Here is a 25,649-nt window from a genome sequence, read left to right as displayed (position 1 = left end):
AAAGCAATAGCCAAAGGAGACATTGCAAAGTTATATGTGTTGTTTCATACACATTCGCTGCCAAGCGAAGGGCTTGAGCGAAGACACCATCATTGATGCCGCCATATAGGGCAACAGAGGAGGGCTTCTGGCAGGAAAGCTTACACGAAAGAGGCCAAAGAGCGTACAAGAGCTCCTCAATAAGATGGAAGAGTACACGAGGTCTGAGCTAGATCACCTTCGGAGAAAGAATGAGATGGCAACTTCAAAAGTGCTAAAGACAAATACGTTAGCTAGGGAAGCAAGCACTAGACACTCCAGAGACAAATTGAAGCATGTCAAAAAAGCCGAAGCATTCGAGAACACAATGAAGCAAAAAGAAGTCAACCAGATAGACTCCGGACCAGTCGAAGTCGCCCAAGCGGTAAGCAAAGTGCAAGGTGGGGCTACTCTAGGAGGTCGGTGTGTCAGAGGCCGAGGTGGATGGGCTCTGCAGGACCCGGCCACATTCTACTATGAGTTACATGGTGAAGTGCTGGTCATAGGACTAAGAAGTGTCCACAGGTCATGGCCATGAAAGAAAGCTTAGCAAAGCAATCCTTCGAGCATGCAAGAATCATGCATCATGCCACACCATTCAAGCATGGCGAAGCGTGAGAGAACAATCAGAACCACAACCTAGGCACAACATTCGCTAACCAGTGGCGACCAATGGTTTCACCGGCATAACAATATATTCCTGTAACTTTGGCCCAGCCAGACTAGACGTCTGGCCAGTTGGCTTTCCATGGAGAGCTACCTCCCCCTCCACCAAGACCAGTGATCAAAGCCCCCCCAAAAACCAACAGATCGGTGAGCACAGTAAACCGTGGATACAACATTGTGTTGGCAATCTCCGGAGGATCCAATCAGGAAACAGAATCGAAGAGGCAGCGAAAAGAATATGTGCAAAGGGTTAACCACGTTGGTGTAGGTCCAACTTATGTTCACTCAAGATGGTCCAATGTGCCCATTACCTTCTCATAGGAGGACTTTAGGGTTCTAGATTACCCACACATGGACGCCTTCACGGTTACGGCAAACATTTCAGGAAATGAAGTGCACAGAATTCTGATAGATGGCGGAAGCTCGGAAGATATCATCTTTGCCGATGCTTTCGACAAAATTTGGGTTTGCAGCGAAGTGACCTTCACCAGGCTGGGTCCCCACTACTAGGCTTCAGGGGAAACACAATCAATTCTTTGGGGAAGATAGCAATCAAAGTGTCATTTGGCGAAGGGTCAAACTTCCGGACGGAGGACATTACCTTCGATGTGGTCGATATCAACTATCCCTATAATGCAATATTCAGGGGAGGAGTCCTGAAGACATTCGGAGCAATACCGCACCATGCATATCTGTGTATGAAGATGCTCGGTCCTAGAGGTATCATTACGGTGCTCGGAGATCAACAGGTGTCCCATAGGATTGAAGTGGGAATCACTCCAGGCCGGCAAAATATCCATGTAGTGGCTGGACCTTCAATGGATCTTGGAGGGTGTGAAGAGCAACCGAAGGTACCAGAAGGGCAGACCAAGAAAACTTGCTGAGAGAAATATATGAAGGACAGTGTGGCTCGCACGTAGGCACTCAAGCCCTCATTGGAAAAGCATTCAGGCAAGGATTTTTTTTGGCCGGGTCCCATGATCCCGAGCCGGTCTTATCTTGGCTCGCAAAAGGCAGTCAACGATGCGGAGTATATAGTCCGAAGTTGTACGCAGTGCCAGTACTTGGCGAAGGGATCAAACAGGCCTTCAACAAAGACACAGCTCATACCACCAATCTGGCTGTTAACGCAGTGGGGAATTGACATTGTCGGCCAGTTACCAGCCACCCCAGGAAACTTGCGTTACGCTGTCCTCGCAGTAGAGTACTTCTCCAAGTGGGTGGAGGCAATGCTGTTGGTGAATATAATGTCAAGAAATATCCAAAAATTCTTATGGTAGAACATCATCTGCCACTTCAGAGTCCCACGCGAAGTGACCGTTGATAACGTCACGCAATTTGATAGTGAAGGATTCAAGCAATTCTGTGAAGACCTGGGAATCAAAGTCCACTTCGCGTCTATGTATCACCCACAGTCAAATGGAGCTGTGGAAAGGGCAACAAACATCGTTTTTGCTGGTGTTGTAAGACGTCTGCAAGGCCTGCCGAAAGGAAATTGGGTGGAAGAGCTGCCAAAAATCTTATGGTCTGTAAGAACAACGGTAACAAGATCGACTGGTTTCACACAATTTCGTCTGCTCTTCGGCAAAGAGGCAATGACTCCATGGGAGTGTAAAAATAGATCATTTCGAGTCGCAAATGAATAGGCGCAAAGCGAAGAATTGACATCAAAAGATGCGCTTGCGGAAATGAGAATACAGGCTGCCGAAAACTTGACCAAATACCAACAAGAGACTAGAAGGTGAAGAGACAAGAAAGTGTCCCCAAAGGACTTCGCCCCCTGGGGATTTGGTACTATGTAGACTCAACAATGCTTCAGCCATGGGAAAACTGCAAAGCAAGTGGGATGGCCCCTTTTTGGTGAAGAGGTTGTTAAGGCCCGGTTCGTTTCACTTGGCTACTGTAGAAGGTGATGAGCTCCCGCAAACTTGGAATGTGGACAACCTTCACAAGTTCTATGTGTAGTAACCGAGGAAGTCTTCGCATCAATGGGCGAAGCACACGAACCAATGCAACACTTATGTAATTTTGTTTTCCTTTCATGTAATCAAAACAGTGTACAGATGCTGTACTCTTTTCCTCACAGGGAACCCTTCGTTAGGGCATGAGGTTTTTAACGAGGCAGCGACCCTTGTAAACATTAATATATATGGAAATACCCCTAAGAAAGCATGTACTATTGTTGAGTATGCATAACTCATCGTTGAAGTGTTGCAGGCCTTCGAAACAAGGAAGCACACCAATCGACGAGAAGCACACCAAGAACCCGCTATAAAACTCAAGGTTCTTAGTGTCAAAGAAAGACACCTTACCCTTCGATCTCGGATGGGCATATACCCACAGAGAAATTTCGATCATGGGTTGCTTCGAAGTTGTCCACATTGTAAAAAATTCTTTCTGCGGCATCCTCGCCTTTATGGCAAATTAATTACGATCAAGTTATGAATGTCTATAATCCTTTAAAAAAAAGCCGAAGTGCTGCTCGACCTAAAAGCAGGCGGCGCACCTCTCGGCTAAGTTAGGGGCTAAGAGTGCCTGCCCCTGCACCGAAGGAGAAACAAACCTTCAAAGGAAAAAAAACCGAAGTGCTGCTCGACCTAAAAGCAGGCGGCGCACCTCTAGGCTAAGTCAGGGGATAAGAGCGCCTGCCCTCACACTGAAGGATAAACTAACCTTCAAAAGAAAAAAAAAGCCAAAGTGCTGCTCGACCTAAAAGCAGGCAGCGCACCTCTTGGCTAAGTCGGGAGCTAAGAGTGCCTGCCCCCCGCACCAAATGATAAACTAACCTTCGAAAAAAAAAAGTGGAAGTGCTGCTAGACCTAAAAGAAGGCTGCGCACCTCGACTAAGTCGGGGGCTGAGAGTGCCTGCTCCCGCGCTAAAGGAGAAACAAACCTTCGGAAGAAAAATAGCAATTACAACACGAAATCAAGTTATGCACTACCGGGTCGTTAAGAGCAAAGTCCCCACAGCTGAAGGTCCCTACCGCTTCAAAGTCAGGGGGGCGTCGTTTCCAGAATGATGCTTCGCTTGCGTTGCTGCCGAAGGTCCCTATGGCTTCAAAGTTAGGGGGGCGGAGTTTTCCGAATGATGCTTCGCTTGCATTGCTGCCGAAGGTCCCTATGGCTCCAAAGTCGGGGGGGGGGGGGGGGATGGTGTTTCCGAACGATCCTTCGCTTGTGTTGTTGCCGAACATCCCTAAGGCTTTAAAGTCTGGCGGGATGGCATTGTCAAGATCACACTTCGCACAGTGCTGACGAAGACCCAACTCGATAAGCACAAGTATAATAACAAAACATAGTAATCGTCTCAACATCCTTTATTCCACAAAATCATCAACATCTGGATCAACAAAATCCTTATACCATCGGCTAAAGCCAAATTGAAAGGCTATGCCTTGACTAAAATGAAAAGGCAACGTTGGGTCCAATGGGGATCCAATGTAAGAAGATGAAGTGGTGGACGAAGATACATGCGGAGTGATCCCACCTTCGGTATGTCGAACTATTTGCATAGAAGGCCCCCGGCGGTAACAAAATTGAAACTAGCGGGGTAAGAGCCCACCGGTGTCATCTTCTGGCTCATGCTTCGGGTCGATGAGAATATACGAAGGCTCAACGTCACCGCACGCAATTCGACAAAACTCACGCTTAGCCCTAGGGGTATCTAAAACCAAAGGGCTAAAAGACATCCAAAACGCTTTTGATCTGGCATTCATCGCATCATAAGCCCTACACTTCGCCCTCCAATACCTCTCAAAATCGATAGCTGGATGGCGGCGGTGGAAGGAGTCCCAGCAAGACCAAGACATGAAAAAATTGTCCCACGTCATAGTGATGGGAACAGCGTCTTTGACTACCTGCGCAATGTCCGAGAGGAGGACCTGTGTAGGGAGCGAAGATAGCCAAAACATTGAACAACAAACAAAAATTATATATATATTACAGAATGCCTCAGTCGGTAACAAAATGTTCAAAACCCAACATGACGCTTCGCGCTTTTTCATCACACCTTCCCAGGTTCTTCAGCCGCCGTGGTCGTCGCCTTAGCCGAAGGGTCCTCCTTTGCCTTTGCCTGCAGCAAAAAGGTTCAATGAATGCGCAGACGACAAAAAAATATATACAAAACACGAACTCGCTGGCGACTGATTTCCGCTGCCCGGAGGGCGAGTTCGCGGCCATGTTTACACCAATAATTAGTGGTGAATGACCGCGCAGTGGCCTTCGACGCCCTCGACATGGCCGAAGTCGACATGTCCATCGGGTATCGAAAAATGTGTTTTTGAAGTGTGATATGATGGTCACAGCTGGTCATTTCAATTGACTGCACTAAACTCCGGGCTCAGACCATGGCGCAGAAGTCACAGTACAACTGGGCCGCAGGTAGAAGGCTTCTGCTGGTTTCGCCGATCAATCCTATAAGTCCACCCAGCCCGACAATATCAAGCGTTGGAGGCATGGCCGAAGCACCGATCCCGTCAAAGGTATTGCTAATGGCTTCGCAGGCTGCAATGGCCTTCGGCTCTAGCTCTCCAAGCACAGAGAGGACATCTTCGGATAGCGCCTTTGCCTCGTCCAGCTCTTCGCGCAGCCGCTGCATTTTAGCTTTTTCAGCGGTGCAGAGTGCTTGTAGCTCCGAAACTTGAGCTTCAGATGCCATTAGATTTTGCCAAAGGCATGTGACATCTTCCTCAGCGCTCTATTTGCCTAAGCGAAGGGAGCTCACTTCCTTTTCAAGCTGCTGCAAGCGCAGATCAGCCTCCCTTGCTTGGTGTGCAAATTCGCATTTTTGGGCTTCGGCTTTTTCCTCCCTGGCCTGAAACATGTCCCTCTGCGCCTCTGCATTCCTTGCGCGGGTTTCAAAATTCTCCACTTACTTGCGCTGAGCGCGCGAGATAAGCATGGCCTGAGGCAGCGCGAGAGTATGAGAATGAGTAACAAAGGAAATAATGCAACATGGTAATAAATAAATAAACATAATAAAATATATACAAATACCTTTGCAATGGCCACGTCCGAATCATCGATGAGTTTGGCAGCAGGTTTTCGCGTGAGGGAAATCTCAAGCTCGGGTAGGACGAAGGTGCAAAAAATCTTCTTCGCATCACTAACCTCCCCCGAGCTTGGCTCAAATGATGAAATCTTGAATGCTTCGGCTTCAATAGCCTTCGCATCGATTAAGCCGCCGTGACTAATAAGCCCCTTCCCACCATGGTGGGACATGGGTGGCGAAGACTCCTCTTCTATCTTTCTGGCTTTGTGGCCACCGGACGACTTGTCAGAGGAGGAACTCGAGGACGAAGAGGAGGACGACGAGTCGGCTACCGCTTCAATATTCTCAGCCCCTTTGACCTCAGCTTCCCCTACCGCTGGCTCAGCGATTGTATGCAAATCCGAAGGCTTCTCCTCATCGTCGCTAAGGATTAGTTTGGGAAGGTCCACGTGCGTGCAAAAGGATGACTTCGATGAATAGGAGCGAGGGTCCTGTGTGCCCTCCGGCGGCTCCTGTCGGAGGGGTACAGCTCGGAGGCCCAGTGAACCCTCTGGAGTCAATTCCTCGTGATGTCGTCGAAGGCCACTTCGCGAGGTCTCTTCCTTAGGGCGAGTGCTTTCTTCTTTTTGCCCCCCTGTGGTGAGGGGTTCGCATTTCTTCGCTTCCTCTGGCTACCAGTGGAAGGTTCATCATCGATGTCAGCGGCCAGGGAGCCCTCTCCACTTTGACCCAGTAAGGGCACGCTCATTTTCAGTCTGTCCTTGTAGGCAAGACCCTGAAACTCAAAAATCCGGTTGAGCCATCGGCCGAGACCTTGCTCAGCGCATAGTTGGGCTTCGCCCTGGGTGAACTTCTTGAGCAGCATCATGGCCTTGGCGTCGACTTCAGCTACCGTTAGGTCTGCCACAGAGCACAAAGTGTAAGCAAATGATAGCCAAGATGCACTTAGGAACGTGAAAAAAGACAATACCTGTGAAACCTTGCAGAGCAGGGTGGGGACAGCAGAGCCCCTCCGGCCCTTTGTCTCCAAACTCCGGGATGCTCCAGTCCCAACTAAGGGGCCATACTCCGACTGCCACAAACTCTTCTACAAGATCGTGAGTTGAAAGATACTTCGCACACCTGGCGAAGGCCTCAAGTGCCGGCCGTTGAGAGGCCTTCAACTGCACATCCGGGGCGCGGTTTCCCTTCACTTCTTCACATTTGGAAACAAGAAAATCTTTTCGGTCCACTTTGTGGTAGAACCACCATTGTGTCCAGTCCTTCGCCCACTTATTTTTGTATACCACGGCTGGCGTGGTCAAGCCATGCGGTAAGTAAAGTTTGAGCATCCATAATGGGCTTCGCTCTGCATGCTCCGTGCGAAGACTGGCTTCAGCTGATGGTGGAGCCAGTGGGCGGCGACGAAGGCCCTGGCTGACGCCTTCACTCCTTCGGAATGGGCCGCCCAAGCGAACAGGCCAAGCTGTACAATAGTGTTTGGCGTAAGCTGATGCAAGTAGACTTCAAACAATTTCAAAACCTTCATGACCATCTCATCGCATGGAAAGCGGAGACCTGCACGGAAGTAGTCGACGAAGACAATAGCTTCGTCATCTGCGGGCTCTGGCGTCTCATGGCTCCCCGGGAACCTAACCTTTGAGGCATCACTGATCAAGCCCTCCCTTACAAGCCCAACAAGTACCTCGTCATCCACCTTAGACTGTCCAATCCAGTAAGTCTTCGGGCGATTTGCCTTGACCTTCGGAGCCATCGCACTGAGCTTCGGAAGCTAAGAGATTACGAGAGACTTCGGAAGCTAAGAGACCGCGAGAGACTTCGTACGAGAGCTACGGCTTCAGCGAGTTCCCATGATAAAAATTAAACCACCGCATGGAGCATATTTATAGCGATGAAAATAGGGAGTAACGGTTGTTAAAACGAGACGCGTCAGAAGTTGAACCGTAGCAGTAAAAGATGTTTCAGCTTGCAGCGAAGACATTTAACGTCCTTGATCCGATGGTTGTGCAGGGGCAGGATGGTCATACCAACACAAATAAAAAAACAATAGTCAAAATGAACAACATGAGAGGGCACTCTGCTAAAAAGTTAACCTGGCCCCCGCGGGCCTTGGACGGGCCAAAGGGGACAGCGTTGAGCTATATCATCCAATTTACAGGCTCAGCCCCTTGAAGATGAACCTTACCTGTAGGGGGCTACTGTTGGGGAGTGATCTCCTGTACCCCTTCGGATGGCAAGTCAAAGTCCACCGATAGTTGAGCACTGATGAATGTTGCAGTTGTGTTTCAGGAAGTGCAGGCGAAGGCTCTGGCGAGCCTTCGATCGGAGGCTGAAGGTCGATCCGCGACTTCACCTGCCAGTGTAGGCTCTGGCTCTGGCATGCCTTCGGTCGAAGGCCGAAGGTTGACCCTCGACGCCGAGGGTCAGGATAGGCGAAGATCCTGGTGAACCTTGGGGTGGAGACCGAAGGGTAACCCGCGGTGCAGTGATGGGACTAGTCGAAGGCGCCTGGTGGACGTCGAAGCCTGCATAGTCGCTTAGGGTATAGTTGTAATTATGCACATGTACTTGATAGTACATAATGCCCCCGAATATGCTGAGAATGTGGCAGTTGAGGGGGTGAGACTATAAATCCTGGCGTGGAGTGGTTGAGTACGGGTTATAAATAGGGTCATACTGTAACTGAGGTGACAGAGGAATTAAGATTATTACACCCTCTAAACACGTATCACACCCAAAAACCTTCGGCTGCCCCTCCAAGCGAAGGCCTTCCTTGTTTGGGGATTTAGGTTCCAACAGTACCTACATGTTGTAATATACCGGATGACGGGCGCATTGATCTACATTTCCTATATGTGTATATCAATCTAGATTGTAGAAAACAAGGATTTATCTAGGTTCGGGCCTTCCATGGGACAATAGCCATACATCATGTTTATTGTCTTATGAATTAGGTAAACTTGTTACAGAATGTCCTCTGTTTTACAAGCAAAGTCTTCACCCATTTATATACTAGGGGCAAAGATGCACAAAAAAATAGACCATGCCAAACCATGTGACAATCCTACCCCTGACGAAGCCAACTACTCCTAACCCATCTGACGTCGGATAGGAATGTCTGCTCTACTCCAGTCGTCCTGCGCACCCTGTTCCATCATTGAATGCCATCACGCTCACCCATCAGACCATCAGGGGTGAACCACTGATGAACGTCATGCATCAGTGGTTCACCCCTGTTCAGCGGACGGACGACGCACCCGCCTAAGTGCCTGAGTTCCTGTCCGATCCATAAGAGCCCACGAAGAAGTGGATCCTCCAGTTCCAGGTACCTTGTAATTTACCTTCCCAGTTCCAGGTACCTTGTAATTTACCTTCCCATTTACTTTACGATTTCAAAGAAACTTTACTCATCATCATTTGCATTACTTGTAGCCTACATACATCCACCCGGAGGCCAGCCTGTACTTGGTCTCGAGGCACTTGGAGGCCTACCTGCTTTGGTTGTTCGGCTAGGTTATGTTCACCAGCGACTAAGGCCACCTGGTGTCAAGGACCCTTATTCCGTACATGAGGTGGATCACAGATGCAGAACCCAATGATATCCCACAGTTGACCTGGGCCTCCGCTGTCCTTGTTGCGATGTATTGGCCCTTGTGCGACGCCTGCACGAAGAAGGAGCCACTAGCCACATTTGCTGGGTGCCCACTACTGCTGTAGCTGTGGTCTTACGAGCGGTTCGCAATTGGCTAGCCCATTGTGGACTAGTCCCCATACCTTGAGGAATAGTATGGCAAACCCGAGGAGGACAAGCCCACCATGGGCTCGCTGTGGTGTCGATGCTGGGTACGCATGAAATATAGCTATGCTTCACTTGCCACATGTTTTAGCTCTAGTTTCTTATTATTTTTCTCCATAGCCGCACTGAGCGCATGAGTAGACCCATAGCGCGTACAAGATTTTTAGGTCCCAGTTCGACTGTCTGCATCCAGACGACGTGGTCTGGACCCCCTACAACCACTTGTTCATCCAAGCCTGTGCGCCTGTCGGTCTGTCTCCAATGTGTAGCCGTGATGAGGAGTACTGGCTTACGAAGAAGCCGCTCATCTTTGACATCTACGTCAATGAGTACTTACCCTACTGCATGATGAGATAGTTCAAACGCTTCCAGGCTTTCCCTCTTGTCAACGTTTACACGGTTCCGGGTCACGTCCACAGGTAACTAAAATCAAATAAATTTTCCATAGCATTCATCTCATTTACTGTCTATCAAATGTGGTTGACTTGCAGGTATACACAAAAGGGCCAGTCGGGTGGTAACCTCTAGGCAGATCGCTTGGCTCCATATGTCTCGGCATGGGACCATGCCCTTGAGGATGTCGTCGAGGAGCCTCATCCTTTTGCTGAGCTGAGCTTCGAGGAGTACCTGCGGTGGTACATCCCACGTACACGTACATGGATCACCTACACCCTAGATACTGTCCGACAACACATTGCGTCGACTACGGAGGCCTAACCCAGGCCATTGGGACAAGGACGCTGCATTAGCAGTATGTGTAATTAACGTCTCATTTATTTATCTTATAATCCCATAAGAACCACTATGAACTGAAATTCTCATTTCATGTTTGTTTCAACAGGCTGATATCATTTACGATATCTATAGGGACTTGGAGCAGACATCGAGGGAGAACGACCAGCGGCGGGCGTACTTCTACGAATGCCTTAGTCGGGCAATCACACCCTTTGACTTGCTGCTCCAGGCTGTTGGTGTTCATGTCTACCTAAATCCAGGGGGATATCGTGATCGATCATATCAACTGGTCTTTGGTGGCCTCCAAGGAGGCAGGTGACCTCGAGTAGAGGCTTCGCGAGACCGTTGGTGACCACCTTTGGATCCAAGGGGTAGTGAATAAAATTATTAGAACTAGCCCCCGGGCACTATCCGAGCGGTCTTTTGTACTCGTGGACTTTCTTTGATATAAATTTTTCCATGCTCGTGCGGTGGGCAGGCTCGGCTGCTTGTTATTTCTAGAGGGGATCCTGGCTTTTTGTGCCGTTCGCTAGCTAGGTTTGTAGTGCCTAGGATAGCCCTTAGACCTATAAGCCCTTCGGTGGCGACCAGCGTTTGAGCCAAGTTTGGACTTGTGGCCTCGTGGTCGGTAGCCATCAGCCGCCCCTACCTGGCACGCCAACTGTTAGAGGATAATCCCTGACAATAATACTTGGTATACCGGATGACAGGCGCATTGATCTACATTTCCTATATGTGTATATCAAACTAGACTATAGAAAACAAGGATTTATCTAGGTTCGGGCCTTCCGTGGGACAATAGCCATACATCATGTTTATTATCTTATGAATTAGGTAAACTTGTTACAGAATGTCCTCTCTTTTACAAGCAAAGTCTTCACCAATTTATATACTAGGGGCAAAGATGCACAAACAAACAGACCATGCCAAACCCTGTGACAATCCTACCCCTGACGAAGTCAACTACCCCTAACCCATCTGAAGTCGGATAGGAATGTCTGCTCTGCTCCAGTCATCCTGCGCACCCTGTTCCATCACTGAATGCCATCACACTCACCCATCAGACCATCCCGCGACATTAAATGCTACAGAATGGGTCACTGCAAATCCACACCGCCCCACGACCATGTCTCGCCGGAAGCAAGTGCCTGAGGAAGGAAGGAACACTCAAGTAGGCAGAGGCCTGATTGGTTAGGTGAGGACCTGCTCTGCGACCAGCAAGGGCTGATCGCAGGAGCTTCCTTTGTGACCAAGGGGCTGGTCGCACGAGTCTCGCCCTGGTCACCTGATGCGATCATGGTCTTGACAATATCTGCTGCTGGTTGACCCTTGACGGCAGGGACCCGCCACATGAGGCACCCCTTACCTATTACACCAATAATTGTAGTCTCATCTCCTCGAGTCCTCATGACCTCGGCTCGTATCATTGTATGGCCTAGCCGCCTGACCTCCTCACACTCGGAGTGTCGAAGCCTAGGGTTAGGGTCAATCGGCCGCATCTATGGCTCGGCGTAGGCATCTCCGTGATCCTTATCATTTTTTTCCGTAGATTCTAATGTGTTTGTTGCCGCCGTAGGCCTCCGATATGATGATTTGCACACCCCATACCACGACCTGGACATCAAGGAGGCATTGCATGCGGCTGCCGCGAGAGGTGGTGGACGCTGGCAACCAGCGTCTTAAGCACACCATGGACCTCTCCATGAAGCACCAGTACCTACCCGACGATGTCCAGGTGAAGATTCATGCTTGTTCCTGGCTCTCCAGTTTGTATGTGTATTTGTAGCTACGGGAGATTACAATTTTAGTTAATTCCACTTGTGATGGTAATTTTGGTGGATTGCCAAATTGATTTTAGGTGGGTTCGTAGAAAATCGGATGGATAGTACGTGAATGATCATTGGCGATTGAGATTAGGGTTATAAAATTGATTGAGATGCTTGTAAACTTGTGAAAATTGAAAAGATGGAAGCTTTAGTCATTGGTAACTGGGATTGGGTTCTAAACATGTTTCAGAAAATCTTAAGTGAGCATCTTAAACAATTTTGTTTGCTTTAAGAATTAAATGTCTCAAGAAATATTAATTGGTTTGGCAACTTTATACAGTGAGAAGAAATTGCTAGATGAGATTTATGTTGATACCATCATCAATGGCTTCTCATCTAGAAATGTTAAAAAAAATTGTTTAAGATGATCTTTGCAAATTTTTTGAGGTGAACGTTATCTTTCTGATATACTTTAAGTTTTTATCGAAAACACTTTTTTTAATACATGCACCAAATATTCTATTTACAATTTATACAAGAATTATTTTTTATGTTTCAATTCAACGAAGTCTCCACTGAAATTTTAGGACCAACCTGCATGGCACCTAGGTCATGTCGCCGCCTAGTTTGCTTCCAACTCGGTCTGGCCATGACAGTTCAACTCGAAGACCAACTGTGTTTCACGTTCACGAAAGAGAAGAGGACGGAACGGATTCTTTTTTCTGCATTGTCCGAATCACATTACACATCTGATAGATCCTAGTGTCTCAAGATTCCAGCCGACGACGCATAGACACGTCAGTGCCCTCTCCTGACCGTTTGATCAGAAATACACACGGTCCAGAACCGGCCGGCTGCTTTTTGACGAGTCGCCTCGATGGGAGTCGGTGACCGCCTCCGGTTCGTCCACGTCATACATCGCCTCACCTGGAGATCATAAATACCGGCTTGCCCCCTGCCCACCTCGTCGTCGTCGTCGTATCGTGTCTTAGCAACAACAACAACTAGGGACATCAGCTGCACCGGCAAGAGATTTCGAGGCAACGACGCGAAGAAGAAGCGATGGCGATGGCGCTGGCGCTGGCGCTGGCTCGCGCGTGGACCTTGCTGTTGGTCGCCGGGCTGCTCCTCGTGGCCCCGAGTTACGCTGCACCGGCTGATGGTGGCGCCGACAAGAACACCGGCACCGTGATCGGGATCGACCTGGGCACCACCTACTCGTGCGTCGGCGTCTACCGGAACGGCCACGTCGAGATCATCGCCAACGACCAGGGAAACCGGATCACGCCCTCCTGGGTCGCCTTCACCGACGGGGGCGAGCGGCTCATCGGCGAGGCCGCCAAGAACCAGGCGGCGGCCAACCCGGCGCGCACCATCTACGACGCCAAACGACTCATCGGGCGCCAGTTCGACGACGCCGTGGTGCAGAGGGACATGAAGCTGCTGCCCTACGCCGTTGTGGATCGCAACGGGAAGCCGCACGTGCGTGTCCAGGTGAGGGACGGCGACGTGCGGGAGTTCAGCCCCGAGGAGGTCAGCGCCATGGTGCTCAGCAAGATGAAAGAGACCGCCGAGGCCTACCTCGGCGAGAAGGTCACACACGCCGTCGTCACCGTCCCGGCCTACTTCAACGACGCGCAGCGCCAGGCCACCAAGGACGCCGGCGTCATCGCCGGGCTCAAGGTGCTCCGCATCGTCAACGAGCCCACCGCGGCTGCCATCGCCTACGGCATCGACAAGAAGGGCGCCGAGAAGAACGTCCTCGTCTTCGACCTCGGCGGCGGCACGTTCGACGTCAGTGTCCTGGCCATCGACAACGGCGTCTTCGAGGTGCTGGCCACCAACGGCGACACCCACCTCGGCGGCGAGGACTTCGACCAGCGCGTCATGGATTACTTCATCAAGCTGATCAAGCGCAAGCACGGAATGGACATCACCGGCGATGCCCGCGCGCTAGGGAAGCTGCGCCGCGAGTGCGAGCGTGCCAAGCGCGCGCTAAGCAACCAGCACCAGGTGCGCGTCGAGATCGAGGCGCTGTTCGATGGCATCGACTTCTCCGAGCCGCTCACCAGGGCGCGGTTCGAGGAGCTCAACAACGACCTGTTCCGGAAGACGATGGTGCCGGTGAAGAAGGCCATGGCGGACGCCGGGCTGGGCAAGGCCGACATCGACGAGATCGTGCTTGTCGGCGGCAGCACCAGGATCCCCAAGGTGCAGCAGCTCCTCAAGGACTACTTCAACGGCAAGGAGCCCAACAAGGGTGTCAACCCCGACGAGGCCGTCGCGTACGGCGCCGCCGTCCAGGCAAGCATCCTCAGCGGGCACGTCGACAACAACACTAGAGGGATGATCCTCCTCGACGTCGCACCGCTCACGTTGGGCATGGAGACGGTCGGCGGGGTGATGACCAAACTGGTCACGAGGAACACGGTGGTGCCCACCAAGAAGACGCAGGTGTTCACCACGTACCAGGACAGGCAGACCACGGTGACCATCAAGGTCTTCGAGGGCGAGAGGAGCATGACCAAGGACAACCGGCTACTCGGTAAGTTCGACCTCTCTGGGATCCCGCCGGCGCCCAGGGGCACGCCGCAGATCGAGGTGACCTTCGAGGTGGACGCGAACGGCATCCTCCACGTGAAGGCGGCGGACAAGGGCACCGGCAAGTCGGAGAAGATCACCATCACCAGCGACGACCGCCGGCTCAGCCAGGAGGAGATCGACCGGATGGTGCGGGAGGCGGAGGAGTTCGCGGAGGAGGACCGCAAGGTGAGGGAGCGGGTCGACGCGCGCAATAAGCTGGAGACGTACGTCTACAACGTCAAAAGCGCGGTGGACGGCGGCAAGATGGCCGACAAGATGGAGGCCGAGGAGAAGGACAAGTTGGAGGAGGCGGTCATGGAGGCGAACGAGTGGCTCGACGGCAACCCCGACGCCGAGAAGGAGGACTACGATGAGAAACTCAGGGAGCTGGAGGACGTGTGCAACCCTGTAATCTCGGCGGTGTACCAGAGGTCCGGCGATGCACGGGAAGGCAGCAACGACGAGGATGATCGTGATGAGCTTTAGGCGGCTTTAAATTTTTATCATACTAGTTCTACGTACATCTATACTGTAACTACTCCGTATTTCCTAGTATTAATTTTGAGTTATAATTTAAATCAAATGTGATCTTATTTTTTAATAGTTATTACTTGCGTCTATTAGTTGGAAAGATGCTCCATTTTTCATAACAAAAGTTATAAGCAAGTCCAAATAGGAGAGCACATCCATCTCACTTTACAGAGATATACTCTGGCATCCAAAACATACATCAAGTGAATTTTTACAACTGGAAGCCGCTGTTAGGAATAACTCATGATATTGAATAAAAAAAAACAAGCCCACTGTTTCAAAATAGTGGGCCACCAAACTGAAAATATTCAGAACGACGGAATCCAAGTGAAAATAAGGATCCCTTTATGTGCATGGTATACCTTTTATGAGTTTGTCCTTAAACAAGGATCCGGGGGTCGGATTTCCAATTGCTTCGATCCATGTAGCAGATCAAACACACAGTCAAATCAACCGTTCAACTTTGCACAGTCGGATGGGGAGAACTGTGTGACTTGAAAACTGTGTTGGAAAGCTGAACAACTAGCTTGAAGTTTCAGAAATAGCTATTCCAGTGGCAAGGTAGAATATCATTGCAATGGCCAGCACTGTCTATTTAATGAAATCCCATAATCATATCTTAAAGTCGTAAACTGAAGTATAATAAAGAACTCTCACCTCTTGTGATTTAGATGGGATGTTATACAACATTTTTTAATTGTGTCTCTTGTATAATTACTCACCGTATTTTAACTATGTTATTGTTAATGTTTGTAGAGAAACATCCAAATTGCCCTCAGTTAAATTGGACCATCGGTTATCAATAAAAATGAGAGCTAGCAAATATTCATCCTTTGATGTGCCTTGTGCTAACATATATTTAAATGACAACACTTCAAGTAATTAATTCAATTAAAACAAACGCAATCCCAGTAGTACCCGATATATGCCAAGACAATGCCCAAGATCAAGGATTGGTGTATGCTGCTAGTTTGATAGTGTTGTCACCAACCCGGAGATCTTGGGATCAAATTCCGGAAAGTCAACAATAAACCCAAGTAAGGTGTCCTTAATGGGACTCGAATTGTGACCGTTAGACAACCAAAGATTAGGGATGCACGTTTTGTATTTTCTGGGTCATTCGGTTGATGACCCAAAACTCAAAAAAAAAACATACTAAAGATTCACTCTCACCTAATTAAGTTAAGAAAAAATAAACTAAGTGTTGATCCAGAACTAACCATTAAGTACCAATTATATCCGTACAAAAGATACTAGTGGCATAAGATGAGTTAGCTATTAAGGGCATCTCCAATGCAAACACCTACTTTAAGGGTGCTTAAGGAAAGAGAAAGTTGTCATATCATTAAGCACTCACATTAAAATTATCTCGTCCTATGCAAGCGCCCTTTATACATGTGCTTAAATAGTTTGAACCACTCACCTAGGCACCAATGTTATCCAAAGCAAAAGTCTAGATCCGTAAAGTATAACTAAAAAAGGCATTTTCTCATTTTTGATCTTACTTTGTAATTGTTATTACTTGCATCTATTAGTTGGAAAGATGCTCCGTTTGTCAAAACAAAAGTTGTAAGGAAGCCCAAATAGGAGAGCACATCAAGCTCACTTTACAGATATACTCTGGCATCCAAAACATACATCAAGTGAATTTTGCAACTGGAAGCCGCTGTATGGAATAACCCGTGGTATTGAAAAAAGAAAAACAAGCCCACTATTTCAAAACAGTGGGCAACCAAACTGAAAATATTCAGAACGACGGAATCCAAGTGAAAATAAGGATCCCTTTGTCTACATGAAGTTTCAGAAATAGCTAGAGCACTGGTCTGTCTAATGAAATCCCATAATCACTTCTTAAAGTCGTCAACTAAAGTATAATAAAGGACCCTGACCTCTTGTGATTTAGATGGGATGTTATACAATATTTTTTTTATTGTGTCTCTTGTATAATTACTCACTGTATTTTAACTGTGCTATTGTTAATGTTTGTAGAGAACCGTCCAAATTGCCCTCGGTTAAATTGAATCACCGGTTGTCCAAAACAATGAGAGCTAGCACACGTTCATCCTTCGACATGCCTCATGCTAACATACCTTTAAATGACAACACTTCAAGGAATTAATTTAATTAAAATGAGCGCAATCCTAGTAGTACCCGATATATGCTAAGACAATGCTCAAGATGAAGGATTGATGTATGTGCTAGTTTGATACTGTTGTCACCAACCCAGAGATCTTGGGATCAAATTCTGGGAAGACAACCATAAACCCAAGTAAGGTATGCTTAATGGGACTTGAATTGTGACTGTTTGGGCTCTCTCAATACTCCAATATAATTGGTTTCTTAGATATTAATTAGGTGTCCACATAAATAAAAAGCTGATGTGACAAACTATTTAAAGAGAAGAGAAATGAAGCTTGTTTCTTTTTGAAAAAACTAACTGGTTGAGCCATCCAAAACGTAAGACACCGTATTGGAGCACTTCAGTTTCTTTCTTATGCTCTCTCTCTCCCCACATTTGATCATATGCGTCTTCATGACACAAGCACTACTCACCCATCCTCTTCTCGTAAAACAACATAGTTGGCCACATGATCAAAATGATAGTTTTGATCATACTACATGCAACCATTAATTGTCTTAGGAGATCTAAACAAACAACATATAGACACCATATATTGAAAGCTTATTTCTTAACATAAATTTCTTACTATCTCACTCTTCTAAGATATCACCTAAGAAATAACACATCGGAAGTGGTCTTAGACAACAAAAGATACTGGTGACATAAGACGAGTTAGCTGATATTAAACCTTGTACTAGTAAGTAATACGCAAAGAAACATGGCAGTTAGCACTAGTATAGAAAGCGTGATCACAATTGGTTCAAAAAATGTGATCACCGTTGGATCCAAGAAATTGGCTATAGTAACGGTTATCATAGTCGGTTATTTATTCAGATCGTCGCACATAGACATGGAGCTAAGATATGACCGAATTCGAACTGCATTTTTATTTTCTTTTTGAGGGACGGAATGGCATTTATCTTGTAGTAGTTATTTGTCTTAGAGGAGTTTTCAGGACAACATCACATGATCTTGAAAGCCCGGCCTCTTTTTCGGATTGCTAATTTGGCCTATGCACCACAACAAGCCCATTATATCCATGTTTTTGGCTGAGAGCCTGAGATGACCGAATATTGGCACACATTTAAGGACTAGAGTTACTGGCACAGATTAACTTAAGCGTAGTTGGAAACATGGAATTTTCATCGATTTCTCGTGAGCTGATTTTCTATACAACTAGTACAACAAAATTACCATGGTCCAAAAGGCATATTAATGTAGGGAAAGTTCTAGATCTCAGGTGACTGAAAATCGATAAAATCTTAGTCGATGGTGCTTTGAACCATATATGGCAATATTCAATTACTAGAATATAGTTGAGGGTTAGGGTTATGGGTGTCGAGTGTCCTCAAGCTTGAAGGGAAGGCCTATGGAGGCGGCCAATGGGGGGGGGCGCGGGGCGGTGAGGTGGGGTGCCGCCTCGATGGCGGTTGCGGAAGACCGGCAGTAGGCAAAGAAAATAAGCTCGAAAAATCTGGATTACCATGGTGGGGAAGGTGGTCACTGAGCCGCTGGATACAAGAGGAGGAGGACGAGACAAAGGAGCCCCTCAGCAAAATTGTGTTAGAACTGTTGGAATGGTGCCCTCTCAAGGACGATGATGATATCTCCTTCATCAAATTGATACTTGATGCTTCTGTCCTTTGATGGATTTACCTCGCCAATCCCTATGGATGCAGTCGCTCATGCAAATTTTGATAATTTCATGTCCCACTTGGCATGCTTACAATGGAGATATTTGCCAGGAAAGCCTTGAAGGAAAGTGTCCTTGATCCCTCTACACCGAGGTTCTTGTCCTCAGTTGAGACTGATGAGTCAATCAAGGAGTCGTTGCATGTCATTATCGATCCGAACAACCTTGCACCGTTGCCTCTAGAGAGTCACTCAATAGTCCTCGTAGGCAACCAACTTCCAGAGCTGGTTTTAACTGTGGTTGCCCCTTGCAACTCAATTTAGTTACAAGATGAGGCTTCACTCGAGAACTCCCACGCTTAAGATCAGAATCTCCAAGTTGATGCTTCACCACTGGTGGCTCCCACTAAGGATGATATAGATGAAGCCCTTGTGACTGTTAATTCACATATTTTAGAGGAGCAGTTGGCGACCTTCAACAATAGGAGTTTCCTTCTAAGCAACCACTAATGATGCAACCTAAGGCCTCCCCTACAATTTGTTGTGCATACGAACTGTAAAATCCTTATGGATGCCTCCCAATCATCTTCTCCATTGTTGGTTGACCATGGACTCTCTTTGGACAAGATTAATAAGGCTAATGGTGCCATTGAGGTGGGTTGTCGCCATTGGTTGTGTCTTTTAGGATCATGTTGCCGGGTTGTTGTCTTTGGCAATTTCTTAGGCTTCACTTTCTTTCAAGAGTTTTGTGTTGTCTAGTAGTTGTAGCTTGTTGTAGTTTCGTGTATCTAGTTCTTTTGGTGGTCGAGTTATAGTCCGATGTCCCCCCCCCCTAGGTGTTTCTTAGGGTGGTGTTGTATGTGGTCTTTTCCTCCCTTCGAGGGAAATGTACTGCCCATTTGGATTTAACTCATTTTTGTTCGTTTAAAACAATTGAGTTAAAAGAGAGAGAAGAATAGAGAAACCCATCAGGAGGTGGAAGAAACAAACAAGGTCGTTGAATCGAATGGTCCAAAGCGTTTGACTAGAATCTTTTATGTTTTCAGCCAATTGAGCGTAAGAAATCCGTTGTGAATTTTTTATTTCTATATTTCTTTAAAAAGAAAATTGAAATCTATGCATCTACTTTCGAATTTGACAAAACTAGACTCTTCCTATCTGTTCAGTGGGCGGGAGATAAAAATCACCCACTAATGGAGCAGGAGGATAAAAAATCGCCCTCTGACTTGGCTATTTTTCTTCCCGCCCAATCAAAGGCAGGGTGGCACCACTGTGGCACACCAAGGTGGCTACCACCAACCTCCCACCCGCTGTAAGCAGTGGTGGAGACATAATTTCATCGTTGGGTGTGCCCGTTGGACACTCTAAATTTTCTAATCTAATATACAATTATAAAATTTACTAAAAATCTAATATAAATATATTAAAAGTTCTCAACATTGTAAATTCAACAAATAAGTTTGAAATTTGCAAAAACTATAATATAAATAGTTCAAATATAAAATAAAGTCTTACATAGATAGAATATTAAAATACTTACTCTAAAACTCTACTTTATGATTTCTCATGACCATAAAAGTCCCGATTATGTCATCCTCACTTATCTTGGAAAAAATATCGTGTTCAATAAATGTGACTAAACAATTGTCCAATAACTTATCGCCCATATTATTTCTCAACTTATTCTTCACTAAACTCGTCGTTGAAAATACTCTTCAACACTTGTCGTTGTCACTTGTAGGATCAATATCAATTTAAGAAGCAAGTACACCAAATCATAAAGAGCCTACTTATTTATTTTAATAAACCTAATAGAGAGTTCACTACGATTATTTAGGCCTTTGAATCTATCATCTTTTCTCGTATCATCAATAAAGTCTAATGGTGATTTTTTTAATACACACTGCTAACTCTTATCATTTGTTTTCTGCTTATTTGTAATGAGCTTGGGCTACATAGTTATGACTTTTTAGGCTAAAATATAATGTAATTGAGTATTAGGTATACCAAACTAGTCTCTTCGGTCATAAATACTTATCATTTTGATCAAGATATGGTCAAAATTTTAAATTTTGGTCGTTAATAGCTTCTAAAATATTTAGTTTGAAAATATAAAAATTATATATATAGAATTATCTTGAGAAATACTTTCATAATATATTATAATTATGTTTAAAAAATAATAGTTAAAATTGTGCATTAGAAATTATAAAAAATCAAAAACAATAAATATTTATAGCTGGAGAGCATATGATCCATCCATGATCCACCCATGACTACGAGTACCCTTCCAACAGACGGACAGTGCACAGCCATTTATTGCATGCATTGCTACACCCAGCCATTTATGCCTGTTCGCACCCTTTATTGCCTCGATTGCTGTGCCTCTACCCTCTTTTTTTTGCCATGGGTGCCTCCCGCATTTATTGCCTCGTTGCATAACGCCTCCCGAGCACATGCAAGTGGAGGGAGAGATAGCATGCACCATTGATCACGCCTTCCTCCGTCCCATTACCTGGCCGTGAGATTCTTTTCTTCTCGCGCCTGCCAACGTGCTCGGCCTAAATTAATTCGTCGCCCCGCCGCTCCACCTATAAATACACACAGCGCACACTCATCCGGAGCCGCAGCCTCCAGCTCCCTCTCCTAGCTCAGTCCTCCATCCCATCCCTCTCCACGCCACGAGCAGTTAGAGGCTGAGAGAGCTAGCCGCCGGCCAGCCATGGAAAAGAGGCTCTGGGGCTTCGTCATGGCTCCAACTGCGCTCCTACTCATCACCGTCGTCGTGCCACCATTGGTGATCGCCAAACTTCCGCGGCTGGAGCACCCGCCCGCGGCGGACGGGTCACTGACCGTCCTCGCCGTCGGCGACTGGGGGCGGCGCGGCCACTTCAATCAGTCCCTGGTTGCCAAGCAGGTATTTATGTTCCTTTCTGTGTGTACAAATGCAGGGCTAATCTTTTATCCATGGGATTTCAGTATTAATTTGCCAATTCATCAATGGGCACTTCACTTACATAAAAAAAAATATGTTCAAAGAATCATATATTCATTCATGGGCATTTCACTTGGATAAAAATAGGTATAAATTGGCACTTCACTTATATAAAAAAAACTATATGCCTCGTACAAGTTCTCCTGGCAAGTGTTAGGAGATATGGTTTTATACGATAATAGCCAAGAAATTAAATAGCTGAATCATATATGATGCATTACCTGTAGTCCATGTGGCCATGCTGTGGAGGTTAGCATCGTCGTCACTCTATAAATGCAGTAAAGCACATGTTTGTTGTTCCAATAGGTGTATTTATTTTCAAGAAGCAACCAAAAGTATTTCAGGCTATATACGCCGCCAAGTGTCTGCACTCGCGGTGACCTTTCCCAACTGACTTGGGAGAAATGCACTCAAAATGTTCGTTTCTCTTGACAAGAATATCCTGTGAAGTTTTTCACATTGATAGTTATTTTCCAGCAACCAAAATAAGCTTTATCACCAGTACAAATGGTGTCCTCGATTCACTGAACAATCACTGACATGCAGGCCCAAGAAAATATATATGCTTACAGTTAATGAAAAATACTTTCAACCCAAATTAATGAATGAGTGGATTAAAAAAGAAGTTGGCTGCGCAATTCCTATGTTTATAATACATTTGTATTAGCATCTGAGCAACTCTTGAATCAGCTAGCCCAAAGCAAGTAATTGACTATACCTTTGACTAGAATTCATGATATATTGGCAACATGCATATATTTGTGTTTGCAGATGGGAATAATAGGGGAGAAGATGGACATCGACTTCGTCGTCAACGTCGGCGACAACTTCTATAAGAACGGCCTCACCGGCGTCCACGACAAGGCCTTCGAGGAGTCCTTCACCAACATCTACACCGCCAAGAGCCTCCAGAAGCCCTGGTACACAAGTAATGTTTCAACATTACTCCAATTTACTGTCCAAATTAAACGGAGCAATATTGCTCAGTCAGGCCATCCATTGTAAAGGCTGAATTTGTCTTGGTGACATGCATGCAGTTCTTGGCAACCATGACTACAGAGGCGACGCGCTTGCGCAGCTAAGCCCCGTCCTTCGCAAACTCGACAGCCGATGGATCTGCATGAAGTCCTTCATCGTCAACGCAGGTGAGCGCGTATGTAAAAGTGCATGTTTTCAGTCTCCAGCTAAGTCTTGAATTTAGCACTTTTGCACTATCACATTATGAATGAATTTGAGCCTCCATTCTGCACCAACCCTCTCGCCCAAAAGCTTATGAATTAGTAAAACTAAATCCGTTCAGAGAAGACGTATATATGTGCGCATGCATAGTTCCTACTTTTGAATTTATGTACTCTGAAACATTTGGGTCTTTTTTTCTTGCTGAAAAAATTGAAGAGATTGCGGACTTCTTCTTCGTCGACACGACGCCCTTCGTCCTCAAGTACTGGAACGGCTCTAAGAACAGCACGTACGACTGGAGAGGGGTCGCTCCTCGCAAGTCCTACATCGCAAACGTCCTCAGGGTACAACAACTACTGATATCATATCCGTGAAAATACAGTGATTAATTAACACACTATCGATGCTTAATTATAATCTTTTCGACAATTAATTTGATTCCATAACATGTGTTCATCTGAAACTCCAAAAAATCATCAGGATGTAGACACCGCACTGAAGCAGTCCAAGGCGGCGTGGAAGATCGTCGTCGGCCACCATGCCATCAGGAGCGTCAGTGAGCATGGGGACACCGAAGAGCTCGTGCAGAAGCTCCTCCCAATCCTCAAGGTCTGTTCATGGCATTGTTCATCATCTTTTTGCTCGTAATTTCCTTGTCATTGTGATCTGGCTAATCGATTAATTCGCTTTCCCGTGGCAACATATAATGTTTGCAGGCCAATGGGGTTGACCTCTACATCAATGGCCATGACCACTGCCTTGAACACATCAGCAGCAGGGACAGGTCAGCCATCTACTACTGCATGTCAAGTTGAAGTCTCCTTCCATCACGAAGTATATATACAGCGTTGTTGGGGGAGTCATGTAGTCAAACTTTTAAATCTTTGATCACTAATATATAAACAATTATATATAAATTGAACGCATGAAAACAATCTCATTAGATTTATAATATAAGAAAGGGATCATATAATATATATTACTTCACTAGTATATTATGCAAGAAAGTACAATCACGGTCAAAATCTTGCACTGGATACCGTGAAATGTCAAAAACATCCTACATTTAGTAATAGAGGGAGTACTACCTGCATACAAGATTTTTTTATTTTTTAAACTAGAGCTCCTTTACCCACACCTCAATAGAGGTGTGCGGGATGGGAGCTCGAACCCGGTTGGCTCAAACTCTCACCTTGAAGGTTTTGCCATCAGACTACATGCCCGTCCACATACCTGCCCACAAGATTGATAAGAAAATTTCATATTCTTTAGTTTCTTCTCTCATCATAATCACAATTACCGCAGTCCGCTTCAGTACCTAACAAGTGGCGGCGGGTCAATGGCCTGGCGCGGCGTCTTCACACCCAACTCTGACAAGCTGGAGTTCTTCTACGACGGACAGGGGTTCATGTCGCTGCGGCTGACCAAGGCAGAGGCGCATCTCGCCTTCTACAACGTCGCCGGCACCGTCCTGCACAGCTGGGGGATCACCAAACCGGTGCACTACTACTAAATTGCAGCACCTTTGTGCATGTCTATCTTTTTTATAATGGAACAAAAAAGGTTATTCAGCCTTTGAACATACACATAGCCGTCAATTATTACATCATCGTAGCACTAGGCTAGAAAAGACACCGTTTAAGAACAACAAAAGTTTATGACACCAACATGGGTTATATAGCCTCACAGACAGAGCCTATTGATAAACCTTCACACATGGTGAAATTTCCATGACCGTGGTCTTCAATGCACACCATGCCCCTGTCCTCTTCCCGTCGCAGCAAGGGCCAGAAGCAGAGCTAGCATGTCTCTGAAGATTACTTACATATAAGAGTTAACTTTTACTTTATCAAACACAATATTACTTCTGTTTAACCATACTTCTGTTTAACCATAGTGCCTAACAAAGAGTACCAGTCCCAACCGAAATTTGAGACTTAAGCTGATTCCATTCTGGGTAGCCAATTTACAGACATGTTAGCAATGCTACTTGGAGGTTATAAACCAAAGTCTATGTTGTTTTTCAAATAAACCTAGCAAACTAACAATTTCAATTTCGATTGCTAGGCTGTTTTTGGTTAGACTAGCCTTTCTGTAAGTGCCAAAGAAAAATCTTTATTTTTATGGGAAGTTTGAGTTTCCACAGAAAACTTTCTGTTTTATAATATGATGATTGGACAGAAAATTAACCATTTTGATGCAGACTCCTTTAGAAAAAATATCTAAAATTATGTGCAGATGGATACAATCATTGTTGTGTGTACTGTGCGATGTGCTTGTGTGAAGGAGATAATTGTATTTTCGGTGTAATAAATAAAAGTGGTACAATTCTGATGCCTTTCTGAAAACAGAACACAAAATTGAATATATGAAGTACCAGATAAATATATGATGTGTAGCGATCGGTGTTCGACTATTCCATTGCAGATCAGTCCCACAATTTTACTCCAGATGTCATAAATATGACACAAAATAGCACGAGCCAATACCACTACAAGAACATAAGATCTTTCGCAAGCCACTAAGGGTCTGTTTGGTAGGGTTTTGAATTTTTTTTAGAAATATTTTGGATTTGGTTTCTTTCGGGGAAACATTTCTTTTGCAAATCTAAATCAATTTGTACAATCGTTTAGCTA

General features: G+C 46.2%; 2 protein-coding genes across 2 annotated transcripts; both read left to right on the top strand.

Annotated features, from left to right (window-relative positions):
* Nucleotides 1-13,033: 13,033 nt before the first annotated feature.
* Nucleotides 13,034-15,040, top strand: LOC133886435 (heat shock 70 kDa protein BIP4-like). Its single transcript, XM_062326142.1, has one exon. The coding sequence runs from the start codon at nucleotides 13,034-13,036 to the stop codon at nucleotides 15,038-15,040; it is 2,007 nt and encodes a 668-aa protein (XP_062182126.1).
* Nucleotides 15,041-21,648: 6,608 nt separating this feature from the next.
* Nucleotides 21,649-24,437, top strand: LOC133887110 (purple acid phosphatase 17-like). The gene is given in 8 exon segments (XM_062327030.1): nucleotides 21,649-21,756; nucleotides 22,606-22,762; nucleotides 22,872-22,979; nucleotides 23,230-23,357; nucleotides 23,494-23,622; nucleotides 23,730-23,797; nucleotides 24,319-24,343; nucleotides 24,345-24,437. Coding segments are annotated over 7 exon segments (708 nt in total). The 5' UTR covers nucleotides 21,649-21,756.
* The last annotated feature ends 1,212 nt before the right edge of the window (nucleotides 24,438-25,649 follow it).

This window comes from Phragmites australis, chromosome 12, assembly GCF_958298935.1.
Source record: "Phragmites australis chromosome 12, lpPhrAust1.1, whole genome shotgun sequence".
Classification (NCBI taxonomy): domain Eukaryota; kingdom Viridiplantae; phylum Streptophyta; class Magnoliopsida; order Poales; family Poaceae; genus Phragmites; species Phragmites australis.
This window is presented reverse-complemented; position numbering and strand designations above follow the sequence as displayed.